Source organism: Leuciscus leuciscus, assembly GCF_965113295.1.
Source record: "Leuciscus leuciscus genome assembly, chromosome: 15".
Taxonomy (NCBI): domain Eukaryota; kingdom Metazoa; phylum Chordata; class Actinopteri; order Cypriniformes; family Leuciscidae; genus Leuciscus; species Leuciscus leuciscus.
Window position 1 is genome coordinate 12,419,069 of NC_138739.1, and position 15,779 is coordinate 12,434,847.

The window sequence follows — 15,779 nt, forward strand, 5'->3', positions numbered from 1 at the left end:
ACAGTTAATATTACTCATAAATATTGTTTTTTTAATGTTTAAATGTTAAATTATTTCTACTCAATTTTATTTGTTAATGTACCAGATGCAGTTACTCAGATTTACTTAATTTTTTTACTTGCATTTACTCAATTCATACAGTATATTTCATTGATTTCACAGCTTTAAAATTTACTAAATTTTTTTGAGTGTAAAAATGTTTCACCAATAAAATTGAGTAAATAATAGTTAAACTTTTTACAGTGCATGAATACAAATGTAATAATGCAATGTAAACGGTTAGGCAAGCAGACAAAATTGTAAATTCAAACAAAATCACATAAGGCAAAAGGTTTGAAACTATTATTGTATGATAATTATATTTTAACATATACTGAAGAGCTATTATATCCAAAAAATTATGAAATGCTAATTAATTGTCACAATAATGTTGAAAGGCAGATATTTCTGCTGTATGTTGTTTCAACGTACAGATCTTGTAAAAATGTCAACGCTGATTTAGAAGTGTTTTAAATCTTTTACTTTTTTCTTTTCTTGTTTTGTGATACTTGTACTTGCTTAATAAAGTAACTTTAAAAGTGAACTACTGGTTTCTGTTCATTGAATACCTTTAACATTTTAGTATAGTTTAGTGGATTACATGTAATGATTGTATTTAGGGGTTTACTGTAAAATAAGGTAACCCAAACAGACAAATATGGTAGCCCATATATATATACCCGTTGTGGCCCATAAGAGCCCTAGATAAGACCTATCTGGGTCCCATCATCAACCCATATGGGCAGACTCCTGTAGGCCCTAAATGGGTGCTACCTAGGTTACCCACATGGGCCGATATGGAGCCCATCAAGAGCCCATCATCAACCCATCTGGGCTAACACGGGCCACCACGGAAACCGCGGCCAAAATTAGCTGGGTTCCCAGTTGGGTAGCCCATGTGGGCCCAAAGTAGGCTACAACATCATGTTTTTGCTCTTCTTGTTGCATTTACACGGCTGTAACCAGCATATGTCCTCAGTATGTCTCCAGTGAATCGATCTTGTGTAGCCTAATCGAAATGATCTAACAGTGAATAGCTGACGATGTCAATATAGTGAAGTGGAATTAAAACAACACAAATGCAGTGCACATTCTAAGGAAGTAAGACCATGTTAGTCGATATAGCGCTCGAATACCTAAAGTAATGTCACTGTTTGATAGCCTTGAGCCTACTGTTAATGTATCTTGGCAGCCTCGATCTATAAGAGGGTAAGACGCTTTCTGGCTAACATCAATAACATCAAATCATGTATATTTTGTGGGTCTCTCTTCATATTGCTCAGGTGCACTCGTGTATGTCTTTTGTCTGGTCTCTTTCATTATCCTAACAGATTCTCTCTTGAAGTGCAAGAGGCTTTAACATCTCCATATTCCTCATCTCAATAGGCTCCCAGGGACCAAAATAATAAATACCATGACCAGTTTTACTGTAGTAACAATCACTATAACTGTTGGTGAAAGTGAAATAATTTATAACCTGATGATCCAATGTTATATTAGTCCACGATTATTTCTGACAACATGCAAAAATATTTTGGAGACATAAATTCCATCTGTTATGAGTGAATCATATGTTTTTAATAACATTTATCACATAAACACACAAAGATTTTTCAAGTTAATTTCCTTGTTTCAGAAATGAAAAAAAAAAGCATTGGGTTTTCAGGCACTTTTTCCCCTTGGCTGATGTAAAGTTAAGGAAAACAGAAAGAGTAAGATATTCTTACTAAATAAACTGCTTACTAAATAACCTTTAGTGTTAGAAAACTAAAGCATTAGTGTCCACTTATTAAATGATGGTCAAATATGAGGTACTTGAGGAGTTTAGCATTTATTTGGTTTGACACATAAAATAAATGAGTCTCTGTTGATATTTACATATTTAAAATGAGCACCATACAAACGACACCATCCACCATCCAAAAAAGGAACAAAATAACAAGAGTATTGCCAAAAGAAAGTGCCAAAGTCAGCTAGCTGAAGACTGAAATCATTTCCATCAAACAGTGATAATATTCTACATATCAGCAAAATACAATAATGAAAAAAACATTCACACTCATAAACCCAGCTGAACACAATAGAACTGTAAGAGACACAAGATGCTTGACACAATATGATTCATGACCAAAACTGAGACACAAGATAAAAATAAAATAAAAATATAGACAAATAACATAATCTCTTCATCTTCCTCCTCACATGCCGACAAATGCATGAATTAAACTAAATTTGACCATTTCATTGTGACTCATTTTTGTATATTTTAACAATGAAGATAAAGATATATCTACCAAACGTATGAAGACACACTATGATTTAATTGCTATAAAAATGCGATTTTTTTATAAATATGTATACATTTGTGTGAATTTTGTGCTTTAACACTCCTCCTGACAGCATCGCACCAAGTATTTAAATAAATAAATGAATATGAATAAGCTGCAGCAAGATAATCAAGGCAGGATTTGGTTCCAGTGCAGATGCTGGACATATACAAAGCCATGCCATTCACAGTTGGTCAAGCAGTGTTTTCTGATGAAGGAGGATGACTAAGGGTTAGTGTTAATGTTTAAACTAAACACCAGCACAATATTGATATCATACTTTTCCAGTAACAGCAACAATACCAGTAAAACAGCTTCAGTATCAGTAGTGCAGTAGAGCACTTAAGTCCTCTGAGACTGTGAGGTATTTCTGGAAATGCAGTCAGTAACAGCGAGGATGTACACAGTCAGGACATTATGATTGATTGTCAAACCAGTTCAGTGCATTAGGGCTTATAATGAAAATGACAAGCTAATCACTCACTGTTCCTGTCTGAATCCATAGCTGCTAACTTTTAGGTTTAGCTTGTTTTATTTTAGTAAATAAACAGAATTTTATTAGGTTTAGTGACAACATGTTACAATGTTTACATGATACAATTTCTGGTAAGCTACGTTTATTATTATTATTATTATTATTATTATTATTGCTTGACGAATTTCACTATTTCAATACAATTCAATTCTGGTGATTTGATTTAATATTGACTCATTTGGATAAAGATTATAGACGTTAATTTTTCTCAAGAATTATTTTTATAATAACATCTTTATTTAATGATATAAGTAAAAATATAATAAATATGTAATATAGAACACATATTTAGCGAAAAATATTTCTGGATATATATTTTTGGACCAATTATATATATTTCTGGACCAAATCTTGGAATCGTGATGCAATTACTCGAGTGATGAGAGTTTCAGCTGATCCTCGTCTCTCCATCATTTCCTGATTCTCTTCAGTGTCCATTGTTTTATTGGGAGCCTCGGCCTGAGTCTGATTTAAGGATGTTCCATGTCCTCCAAAGGAATGACATTGGGATCATGTGGTGGGTTATCAGCATCATCACCCCCCTGAATGTCATTGGGATCAGGTTGTGGGTTATTGTCAGCATCATCCTCCTGTAATAAAACACAGATTCAGAACATCCACCATTAGTGCAACGATAAGAACTGACCAAGACACATGGCAGGATCACATGACAAACAGGGAATCACATTAACAAGACACAGAAGCATGACAATTGTCACTTTTTTTATGGACTTTTAGTCTGTTTTCATCTATTCTGTCTAATCTAGTCTTGTCTTATTAGTTCATTCTGTTCCATTGGTTACCCTCATTAGTTCAGTTTTATCACCTGTGTCTTGTTAATTCGTTTTTCAGTGTCTAGTTAGTCATTATCTTCATCACCTGTTTTGCATTCATTTTCTCTGTATTTAAGTTACTGGTTTTAACTCTTATTGTTTGTGTAAGAGCACTCTGTTTGTGCATAGCACACTGTTTCGTGTATTTGCCTGTTGGAATCTATTGTGAGAATTAAACTCTTGTTATTATTTGTATCTTCGTGTTTGCCTTCTTCTTCATCTACCAAAACCCAAAACGTGACAGTTTCAGTGATGAGAAGGGTTGATGTTTCAGTTACACAAACGCAAAATATACAAAAATGTTTATTTGGGAGTTATTGGTGTTTTTGAATGTTTTGTGACTGTTTCACCGGTGAATATCTGCTTCTGTACTGTTAAAAATAAAAAATAAAAGTAAAGAGCAAAAAAGAAAACATTTCACATTTACATGTATTACATTTTATTTACATTTATGTTAAATCCAGAAAAAAGAACATTGTTTGCACAGTAAATCTCATCTATCTTGTTAAATCAGCAGATATGTAATACTTACTCTCTGTGGTACTGGTGCATGGGTCTTGCAGTGACGACAGTAAATCACAGCAGCAGCAGTTACAGCAGCAAACACCAGCAGAATACCAACAACTATTCCTGCTACAGCTCCTGAAGACAGACCTGAATCTGGAATAGATAAAGAGAAACAGACATTATTGTGAATGATAATCCATCCAGTACTTATTTATTTTACTTTAGACCCATCTATATTGATCATCAGCTGTATCAACAGGAAACAGCAGCGTTCACTGGAAAACGTCTCGGTTACGGATGTAACCCTCGTTCCCTGAGTGGTCACTCCGAGTTACGTCGGATGGCGACGATTGGGGTTTCGCTTAGAAGCCTATCACCTTCGAGTATTCAAAACGAGCCAATGGCAATGAAATGCCATGGGTCTGCGGAATTTGCATAGCGTAACTCCGCCCGCCGCAGGGGGTATATAAGGAAGTACGCTGGTATAATGCAGATATGTCTTCGCTGAGGAGTCGAGACTGGACCCAGGCGTTTTTCAGCGGTACAGCGGAAGTGGCAGGAAGACGTAACTCGGAGTGACCACGAAAGGGAACGTCTCGGTTACGGATGTAACCCTCGTTCCCTGAGTTGGAACGGAGACGTTCCCTTTCGTGGTCACTCCGAGTTACGTCGGATGACGACGATTGGGGTTCCAGTCTAATCACGCCACCTCGGCTGTCTTCCAGTGCCCTGCGTAAGTCTGAGCTCCCTGTTGTGAGACTAGCACGAACGAAGGAGTCCTACTTAACACAGGGATACCAAGGTACACTGGGAAGCATATCTCCAGAGAGAAATATGCAATTATGCCCAGCCATTGATGGGGGGGACTTAGAAAACACATATGACCCGGAGGGATGCATATGGAGTATCACTGGGGTGTCCAGCCGCAGGTGGAATTTTTAAACCCCAGGGGTGGCAAGGTGGCTTGCCAAGGGAAAGACACATGCTCACAAGGAGACTTACAGTGGAATACACATGTGGGGGTCGCCCAGAGGGGGAACCATGCACATGGAGGCACCTAGTCAAGCGCAAAAGCTGCGTTATGGCAGAATGGCATAAGTCAGGCGTTGACGTCACCAGTGCTGGAGGAAACTCAGAGCTTATCAGACTCACCTGAGAAGAACATCGCACGTATCCCGTCCGTGGAGAGGAAGGCGAGCAAGCGAAGACACCTGAGCAGAATCTAGCACCGGCTGGTTGAAGTGAGTACATGAGAAGAAACTGGCTCTATGCGGAGATTATAGAATCTCGCGAATGTGTTGGGTGTCGCCCAGCCTGCAGCTCTACAAATGTCTGTTAGCAAGGCGCCATGCGCTAAAGCCCAAGAGGAAGCCACACTACGAGTGGAGTGGGCTTTCACACCAAGGGGGCATTGATGGCCTTGCTGCTGGTATGCCAAAGCAATGGTATCCACTATCCAGTGTGATAACCTTTGCTTTGAGAGAGCCTTTCCCTTCAGCTTCCCACCATAACAGGCAAAGAGCTGGTCTGAGGTCCTGAAACACCGCGTTCTGTCTACGTAAGCACGAAGGGCGCGTACTGGACAGAGCAGTGCCAAGGCTGGGTCTGCCTCCTCCAAGGGCAGCGCTTGCAGGTTCACTACCTGGTCTCGAAAGGGTGTGGTAGGAACCTTGGGCACGTATCCAAGCCGGGGTCTCAGGATCACGTGAGAGTTAGCCGGCCCGAATTCCAGGCACGCTTCGTCAACCGAAAATGCCTGTAGGTCCCCTACCCTCTTGATGGAGGCCAATGCAACCAGGAGCGCTGTCTTCATTGACAGGAACTTAAGCTCCACTGATTGCAAAGGCTCAAATGGAGCACTCTGCAGGGCAGTTAGAACCACTGAGAGGTCCCAAGAGGGTACGAGGGGAGGGCGAGGAGGATTTAGTCTTCTCGCTCCCCTCAGGAACCTGACGATCAGGTCGTGCTTCCCCAGAGACTTACCATCGACTGCTTCGTGATGTGCGGCAATGGCGGCAACATACACTTTCAGGGTGGAGGGAGACAGCCTTCGCGCCAACCCTTCTTGCAGAAAGGAGAGAACGACACTGATGGGGCATTTCGTGGGTTCTTGATGTTTAGAAGAACACCAGTTGATGAAGAGGTTCCACTTCAACGCATAGACATGTCTCGTGGACGATGCTCTAGCGGAAGTAATGGTAGCCACCACCGCAGGTGGTAGGGTACTCAAACCTGCCTCGTCCCGTCCAGGAGCCACACGTGGAGGTTCCAAAGATCAGGACGAGGGTGCCATAAGGTGCCCCGTCCCTGAGAAAGGAGGTTCTTCCTCAGAGGAATTGGCCAGGGAGGTGCTGTCGCGAGGAGTACTAGTTCGGAGAACCAGGTCCGGTTGGGCCAGTACGGGGCAACCAGAATGACCTGCTCCTCGTCCTCCCTGATCTTGCGCAAGGTCTGCGCAAGAAGGCTCACTGGGGGAAACGCATACTTGCGGAGGCCCCGCGGCCAGCTGTGCGCCAGTGCATCCGTGCCAAGCATGCCCTCGGTCAGGGAATAAAACAGGTCGCAGTGGGACGAGTCGTGGGAGGCAAACAGGTCTACCTGTGCGTCGCCGAACTGATCCCAAATCAGCTGGACCATCTGGGGATGGAGTCGCCATTCTCCAGCGAGAGGCCGAACTCGAGACAGCTCGTCGGCTGCCTGGTTCAGGTGTCCCGGGATATAAATGGCTCGAAGCGACCTCAGATGCTTCTGACTCCATATGAGGAGGTGGCGAGCGAGTTGTGACATACGGCGGGAGCGTAGACCACCCTGATGGTTGATGTACGCTACTGTTGCGGTATTGTCTGATCGGACTAGTACGTGCTGACCCCTGAGCAGCGCACGGAAACGGTGCAGGGCGAGACGTACAGCCAGCAACTCGAGGCAATTGACATGCCAAAGGCGCTGGGGTCCTGTCCAGGAGCCCGCGGCAGCATGACCATTGCACATGGCGCCCCAGCCCGTGGTGGAGGCATCTGTTGTTACAACAACATGCCGGGAAACTCGTTCTAAGGGCACTCCGGCCCATAGAAAATTGAGGTTCGACCACGGGGTGAAGGTCTGACGGCAGGCTGGAGTCACTGGGACTCGGAGCGTGCCGTGTTGCCATGCCCACCTCGGGACTCGATCGCGAAGCCAAAGCTGAAGCGGTCTCATATGAAGCAATCCCAGCGGCGTTACTGCGGCTGCGGATGCCATATGCCCCAGGAGCCTCTGAAATAGTTTCAGTGGAACCGCACTCTTGCCCTCGAATTGGCGAAGACAAGTCAGCAGTGACTGCGCGCGCTCGCTCGTAAGCTGCGCGCACATGGCGACCGAGTCGATCTCCATACCGAGAAAAGAGATCCTCTGCACGGGGCAAAGTTTGCTCTTCTCCCAGTTGACCCGAAGGCCCAGACGAGCTAGGTGCCGGAGCACTAGGTGCCTGTGTTCGCAAACCTGGTCTCGAGAGTGAGCTAGGATCAGCCAGTCGTCGAGATAGTTCAGGATGCGAACCCCGTGTTCTCGGAGGGGAACAAGGGCTGCCTCGACGACCTTCGTAAAGACGCGAGGAGACAGGGCTAGCCCGAAAGGGAGAACCGCGTACTGGTATGCCTGCCCCTCGAAAGCAAACCGTAGAAACGGTCTGTGTCGAGGTAAAATGGAGACATGGAAGTAGGCGTCCTTCAGGTCGATCGCTGCAAACCAATCCTGCGGCCACACACACTGGAGGATGTGTTTGGCCGTTAGCATCTTGAACGGCAGCCTGTGAAGGGAGCGGTTCAAGACGCGCAGGTCGAGGATTGGCCGTAACAAACCGGACTTCTTGGGTACAATGAAGTAAGGGCTGTAGAAGCCGGACTTCATCTCGGCTGGAGGGACAATCTCGATCGCACCCTTCGCCAGTAGGGTGGCGACCTCCGCTCTCATGACAGGGGCATTGCCACCGACCATAGTGAAGCGGACTCCCCTGAAGCGGGGAGGAGATCGCGCGAACTGAATCGCGTAGCCGAGCCTGATGGTTCTCGCGACCCAGCGGGACAGTCTGGGAAGCTCTAGCCAGGCCTCCAGAAAGTGCACCAGCGGGGTCATACGAACCACAGACGTACCGTCGGTGGGGCAGCGAGGCGGAATGACCGGCACCGGCGAGGGTGGCATAGCGGCCCTGTGCGGGGGCACGGTCATTAACCGCGTCCTGCCAGAGGAGGCCAGGGGAGGGCGCGCGTCCCACGGGGGCGTGCTCTGGCAGGGGTCTGGCGACAGAGGGGGATGAGAGGAGCGTGGCCCGTGGGCGGCGCGTGCTGTCATCCCGCACCTCTGGGACAGCGGAGGGCGGCAGTGGCGGGACCCGAGGGTGGCGCGCACTGCGGCCCTCGGACTGTGTGGGCTCAGGATTGGGGGATTCGATTCTGTCTTTAACCAGATTAGGGTGCTGCTCGCCGTTGGACGAGCAGCGGGGAGTGGAGAACATAAGATTTTCCCCCGGCCCTCCACCGGGGGAAGGAGTGGCCCTGCTACCAGCTCCTGAACAGAAAAGAAAGCCAATCCTGAGCTGCCCGTCTCAGGTGCGCCGCTTGGCCTGGCGTTTAGCGGGCCGCGGGGCAGGAGAGGGCTGTGGCGCCTTCCTGCGGCTTCCTCCACAACGCGGCCCAGGTGAAGGCTGCTGCTGGGGCCGTGCGGGAGGGGCGGGAGCTGCGGGAGGGGCGGGAGCCGCGGGAGGGCGCCCTCGGCGGCGAGCAGGCTGAGGGTTCTGTACCGACGGCTGAGCAGCGGAGCGTCGGGGCAGAATGTGTTTGATGGCCTCAGTCTGCTTCTGGGCAGTCGAGAACTGTTGGGCAAAGTCCTCGACTGCACCGCCAAAAAGGCCGGCCTGGGATATGGGAGCGTCGAGCAGACGAGTCCGCTCGGGCTCACGCATATCGGCCAGGTTCAGCCAAAGATGTCTCTCCTGAACCACCGCAGTGGACATCACCAAACCCAGGGAGCGCGCGGTCACCTTCGTCGCCCGGAGAGCGAGGTCGGTGGCGGCGCGCAGCTCATCGAAGAGCCCTGGGTCTGTCCTACCCTCGTGCATGTCACGAAGCATTTTGGCCTGGTAGACCTGTAAGATGGCCATGGCATGCAGAGAGGCAGCTGCCTGTCCCGCCGCTCTGTAAGATTTCGCCACCATGGTGGACGAGAATCTACAGGCTTTGGACGGGTGCTTAGGATCGCCACGTGATGAAGCGCTTGCCGGACACAGCTGCATCGCGACAGAACGTTCAACCGTGGGAATCCCAGTGTACCCACAAGCATCTGCTCTATCGAGGGGAGGAAAGGCGGAGAAAGCCGACGATCGATCACGGGAAGACATGGGAGCCTTCCAGGACCGCGTGACTTCCTCATGCACTTCCGGGAAGAACGGTATTGGGGTTGGGCGGCGACGGGTGTCAGCGGCCGCTCCCAAAAACCAATCATCCAGCCGCGAGCGCACTGGATCGGGTGGCGGGGACCACTCGAGCCCAATGGCCGCGGCTGCCCGGGAAAGCATGGCGGTCAGCTCGGGATCAGACTCGGGCAATGCTGGCACGCCCGAGGGCGGCAGCACAGCCGAATCCTCACTTCCCAATGACTCACGCCCACCTTGTGATGCAGCGATCGACATCGTATCCTCCTCTGGAGTGCCAAACGAAACGCGCGGGGCCTCCGTAGAGGGACCAGCGGTTTCAGTTTGGACACTCGCGGGTACCAATGCTGGAGAGGGGTGTGTGGACCGTGGACGTGTCGGCGGTGTGTCCCACACAGTTACCCTCAGGTCACCCTGGCCACCAGCCGAAGTACAGCCTCTCGGGGAGACTGTAGATCGGGGTGTGGATGAGGGGACTCTCGCTCTGACGAGCTCATTGAGTCTCGACCGCAGCATGGAGATGGTCATGTTCCCGCAATGGGAACATGATTCATCCACAAACGCTGCTTTAGGGTGGTCAACGCCCAAACACGCTAAGCAGAGATTGTGCCCATCAGAGAAGAATATGTCGCGACCGCAACCAGAAGTGCACGGGCGAGGCATCTTTAAAAAGACGTGCTGCGTGCAATGCTCTTTTTGTGAGAGGAAAAACTCCGCGGATGTTGAAGCGCACAGGGAGAAACACACTATCTGTCAGATCACTGATCAGATCAGCAGGGTAGTGAGAACTCGCTGAAATCGCCGTCACACCAACACCGGAGAACTCGATCGTCTCGAAGGAATGAGAAGATTAACTCAGAATATTTGGCTGGAATCAGGAATGGAGAAGTTCTCGGCTCCGAAGCGAAAACATATCTGCATTATGCCAGCGTACTTCCTTATATACCCCCTGCGGCGGGCGGAGTTACGCTATGCAAATTCCGCAGACCCATGGCATTTCATTGCCATTGGCTCGTTTTGAATACTCGAAGGTGATAGGCTTCTAAGCGAAACCCCAATCGTCGTCATCCGACGTAACTCGGAGTGACCACGAAAGGGAACTAATATTATGCATTTTTTCAAGTTATCAATGACATTAGTCAAAATGTTATTGAGCCGAAGCTCAAAAAAGTCAACTCAACATTTATTGGGTAGATTTAAAAATATTGAACTTTTTTTTTAAATTCCTTAAAGGAAAATGCATTGAATGATTTAATTATATTATATTATCACCAATGACAGAAAGATTGAATCTCTTCACTCTAGTGATGTTGAAGCTGCTGTTGTTGATGATGATCTGTAGTTTATATTCTCCAGAGTCTGTGTTTCTGGTGTTTGTGATGGTCAGAGATCCAGTCTGATGATCCAGCTTCAGTCTGTCTCTGAATCTCTCATCACTATCTTTACACTGAACATCTGTACAGGTTTTATTTGGATCTCCACTGATTTCAGCAATGTGAGTGTCATTAAAATACCACGTCATCACATCATTTGGATTTCTTGCTACAGGAGGATGAAAAGTGACATATTCTCCCTTGTTTTTCTTCACTTCATCTATTTCAGCAGCAGGAACACCTGAAACACAAACCAACAGATGCTGGAGGATCTTTTGCTGAAAACAAACAAAAACGTCTCAGGTTACGACTGTAACCTATGTTCCCTGAGAACAGGGAACGAGACACTACGTCAGAATGACGCTATGGGGAACGCCTCAGGCGTGACAGGTGTCTGAAATCAAATATCAACTCACGGCGATCATGTTTACCGGCGACAGCCCGTGAATCATCAGCTTGATTGATTAACGCGCGACCAGGATGTATAAAAGGGAGCCTTGAAAACATGACAACATCCTATCGTCTGAAGGGACTGTTGCAGGCAGGCCCCGAGGCATGGCAGGAAGACGTAGTGTCTCGTTCCCTGTTCTCAGGGAACATAGGTTACAGTCGTAACCTGAGACGTTCCCTTTCGAAAGGGAACTCTACACTACGTCAGAATGACGCTATGTGGAACGATATACCAACGCCACCATGCTAAGGGGAGTGCATGCCCTCAGGTCACACTGGGCTGTCAGTGACAGCATTCCCTACGGTCATAGCCCAAGCTAAAGGATACCACAGCAAAACCTCCACAGATTTAAAGGAAGGTCTACCTGGGCCAGCTCAAAGGCCTAGGACCACAATTCAAAAACTAGAAAGGGTCCCCTTCTAGGGAATGTGGCTAGGGGACCCGAGGGAACCCCAGCCAGTTACTATTCAGGGGAACGTGCCACCTGAAATGCCACCAGGCAGGCCTGACCTGGTGTCACTACATAAGACACTAAGTCTGGCCACTTCCTGTCTGTCTGAAGACAGAGCCTCTGGACACTTGCCTTTAGGTAAGGCATCCAACCCAAGAGACTGCAAAGCAGGCAGTGAACCACTCGGCCCGGATCTCAGAGACGGGATATCCTGGAGAGTATGACTCAGCATAGTGCTTTACAACCCTTGCCAGCGAGGGGAGTTTCTCTACTCGATCCACGGATCTACCCAGTGTTTGTATTTCAAAACACTGAGGAGGTCTTTGAGGACCTAGGACTGAAATGCGGGATATCCCGGAGAGTATAACTCAGCATAGTGCTTTACAACCCTTGCCAGCGAGGGGAGTTTCTCTACTCGATCCACGGATCTACCCAGTGTTTGTGTTTCAAACCACTGAGGAGGCCTGTGAGGGCCTAAGGAAGTTCATGAGAGTTCACTTACAGAGAGGCCTGGAGAGGCCTACTACCTGTTACCAGAAGACCACCTTAAGTGGAAACTCAAAATATGTTGGAACTAAACTCCAGGGAGGCCTGGAGAGGCCTACAACCTGAAAACCATGCTGAGTGAAAACACATACAGTATGAGTTAGCTCACCTTCAGGAAGGCCTGGTGAGGCCTCTGACCTGATAACCACAACATGTGGGTTAGCTATATTCAGGAAGGCCTGGTGAGGCTTATAACCTGATAACCACTGTATGTGGGTGCTTATACTCAGGAGAGCCTATTGAGGCCTCTGACCCTTTCGGGGGGGACCAAAAACGACCCCCATGCCAGGGAGGCTATCACACTTAATGCTGAAGCCAACAACCTGTTTAGTACCTAAGGGAAGCGGCAGCCTCCACAGGACGACTAGAGAGCAGAGGAAGCCTGCACATTTACACCAACATGGTCTCCAGAACTTATTCTCAAAGTAAAAAGTTCATAATACAGAGCTCAGACAGAGAAAGGCTAAAAACAACTCTCCAATATTGAGAGGGCCCTTATTCTAAACTACTGCCTGCAATACCGTTTGCATGAAAGCCTCAGCAGGATGACTCTCGAAAGAGAGGAGGCCTGACATGCTAGAATATAACTACTGCACTCTTTTAGGGAGTGAAGCCGAACTGTATATATGGAGGCCTCAGCAGGATGACTCTCAAAGGAGAGGAAGCCTAACACATTTCTAGCAACCATAATCAAAGCTCAGGAAGCGAAGGGCTTGAAACACCTCCTCAGAGAGGGAGGGCCCACTTCTCAGACTTCAACTCAAATGCTGCTTGCATGGAGGCCTCAACAGGATGACTCTCAAAGAGAGGAAGCCTGACACATGCTAGAGTATAAACCAAAAACAGCCAACTGTATATATGGAGGCCTCAACAGGATGACTCTCGAAAGAGAGGAGGCCTGGCACATATATCTAACCATAAACAGCCTAACTATGTATATGGTGGCCTCAGCAGGAAGACTCTCAGTGGAGAGAAGGCCTGACACATATCTAACCATAGACAGCTTAACTATGTATATGGTAGCCTCAGCAGGAAGACTCTCAATGGAGAGGAGGCCTAACACAATCTAACCATAGACAGCTTAACTATGAATATGGTGACCTCAGCAGGAAGACTCTCAGTGGAGAGGAGGCCTGACACATATCTAACCATAGACAGCTTAACTATGTATATGGTGGCCTCAGCAGGAAGACTCTCAATGGAGAGGAGGCCTGACACATATCTAACCATAGACAGCCTAACTATGTATATGGTGGCCTCAGCAGGAAGACTCTCAGTGGAGAGGAGGCCTGACACATATCTGACCATAGACAGCTTAGCTATGTATATGGTGGCCTCAGCAGGAAGACTCTCAATGGAGAGGAGGCCTAACACATAGCTAGGCCACTTCTAAAACTCCATCTACAAAGCTGTTGGCATGGAGGCCTCAACAGGATGACTCTTGAATAAGAGGAGGCCTAACACATATGACTGTATATATATGGAGGTCTCAGCAGGATGACTCTCAATGGAGAGGAAACCAACACACATACCTATGATAACTAGCTTATTTACTACCAGAGCTCAGGGAGCGAAGGGCCTAAAGCACCTTCCCCAGAGAGGGAGGGGCCACCTCTCAGCTCCACCTGCAAAGCTGGTTGCATGGGGCCTTAATAGGATGACTCTCAAGGGAGAAGCGGCCTACCACATGCTACAGACTTAACTATGTATACGGAGGCTTCAACAGGATGACTCTCTAAGGAGAGGAGGCCTGGCACATATATCAGAGCTTCAAGGAGTGAAGGGCCTGAATCACCTCCCCAGAGGGGGAGGGGCCACTTCTAAGACTCTACCTGCAACATCTGTACACATGGAAGCCTCAGCAGGATGACTCTCGAAGGAGAGGAGGCCTGACAGATAGTAGGACCATCAGAGCTCATGGAGTGAAGGGCCTAAGGCACCCCCTCAGAGAGGGAGGGGCCACTCCTCAACTCCGACTGTAATGCTGTTTGCATGGAGGCCTCAGCAGGATAACTCTCGAAGGAGAGGAAGCCTGACACATGCTAGAGTACAGACCAAAACTGCCGAACTATATAGTTGGAACATGTATTTATGGAGGCCTCAGCAGAATGACTCTCCAAGGAGAGGAGGCCTGCCACAGGATGTGGGAGCTCATATTCAGGAAGGCCTGGTGAAGCCTCTGACCTGATAACCTGAACACCACATAATTTTTTTTTTTTTGGAAAATACTCCTTGACAGTCACTCTATACAGGAGACGCGGTCTGTAAGAGAAACAAACAAAAGAAAATGTTATTTGCGCACAAAAACATTTTACAAAAAGACCAGACAGTACACCTGCACTGTATCATTCTAATTCCTCAGAATTAAATGCAGCCAAAAACACTGGATAAGTGAAACACGGTCTGGATGGTAGGCTGAATTAAAATATCTAACTTCTTAAAGTCAGATAAAATTCCATCATTTTAATTCCATAGAATTAAATGCAGCCATAATCACCAGACAATACTGTTTTAATTATTATTATTATTTATGGTCTCATAATCTACACACTGCCTAGGCAAACGCGAGATTCGAGCCGTAAAATATATTTGGCTTTCATCCCTCGAGAAGAAAGTCAACAGGTGCTAGGTTGAAACATCCGAAAGTGCACGGATGCACGCGCGCAGAGATATTTTCAATGAACACTGCCAGCACCCTCAGGAGCTGGCTGTGAATGCCTCGCACCCAACAGTATTATTTCACAGATCGCGTGCACCATAGGGCTCAAATGCTGACCCTCCTCCCTCGAAAAAAAGGGTCAGACGAGAGCGGAGCGTTTCTTCAAATGAAACACGCTCACAGTTTGCACAAGAGGCTCTCTCGAGAGCCGTGCGTGCTCTTAATGCCTCTTCAAAGCGATATTCTCTTAAACAGACAAACAGTCCCTGAAGACGAAAAGATGTTGTCATGTTTTCAAGGCTCCCTTTTATACATCCTGGTCGCGCGTTAATCAATCAAGCTGATGATTCACGGGCTGTCGCCGGTCAACATGATTGCCGTGAGTTGATATTTGATTTCAGACACCTGTCACGCCTGAAGGCCAATTTATACTTCTGCGTCGGGTGCGCGTAGAAGGTACGGCGTAGCATACGCATTGACGTGTACCATACGTCGTACCCTTCGCCGTACCCTGACGCGCACCTCCTCAAAAATGTAACTACGCGTCGCGGCGACGCGGACCGCAAGATCTGTGATTGGTCGGCTGGATAGCATCGCGTTTCCTCCTACCCATTTCCGGAATGATCTTCTGCACTCTGCACCGCCCGCCCGCCA

General features: G+C 47.6%; 1 protein-coding gene across 1 annotated transcript in view; it reads right to left on the minus strand.

Moving 5' to 3' along the window:
• Nucleotides 1-15,779, minus strand: part of LOC309476128 (uncharacterized protein) — a 138,450-nt gene that overhangs the window by 69,284 nt on the left and 53,387 nt on the right. The window contains exon 5 of the mRNA XM_082139339.1: nucleotides 4,267-4,388. Within this exon, the coding sequence (XP_081995465.1) occupies nucleotides 4,267-4,388 (122 nt within the window). The remainder of the gene's footprint in view (nucleotides 1-4,266; nucleotides 4,389-15,779) is intronic.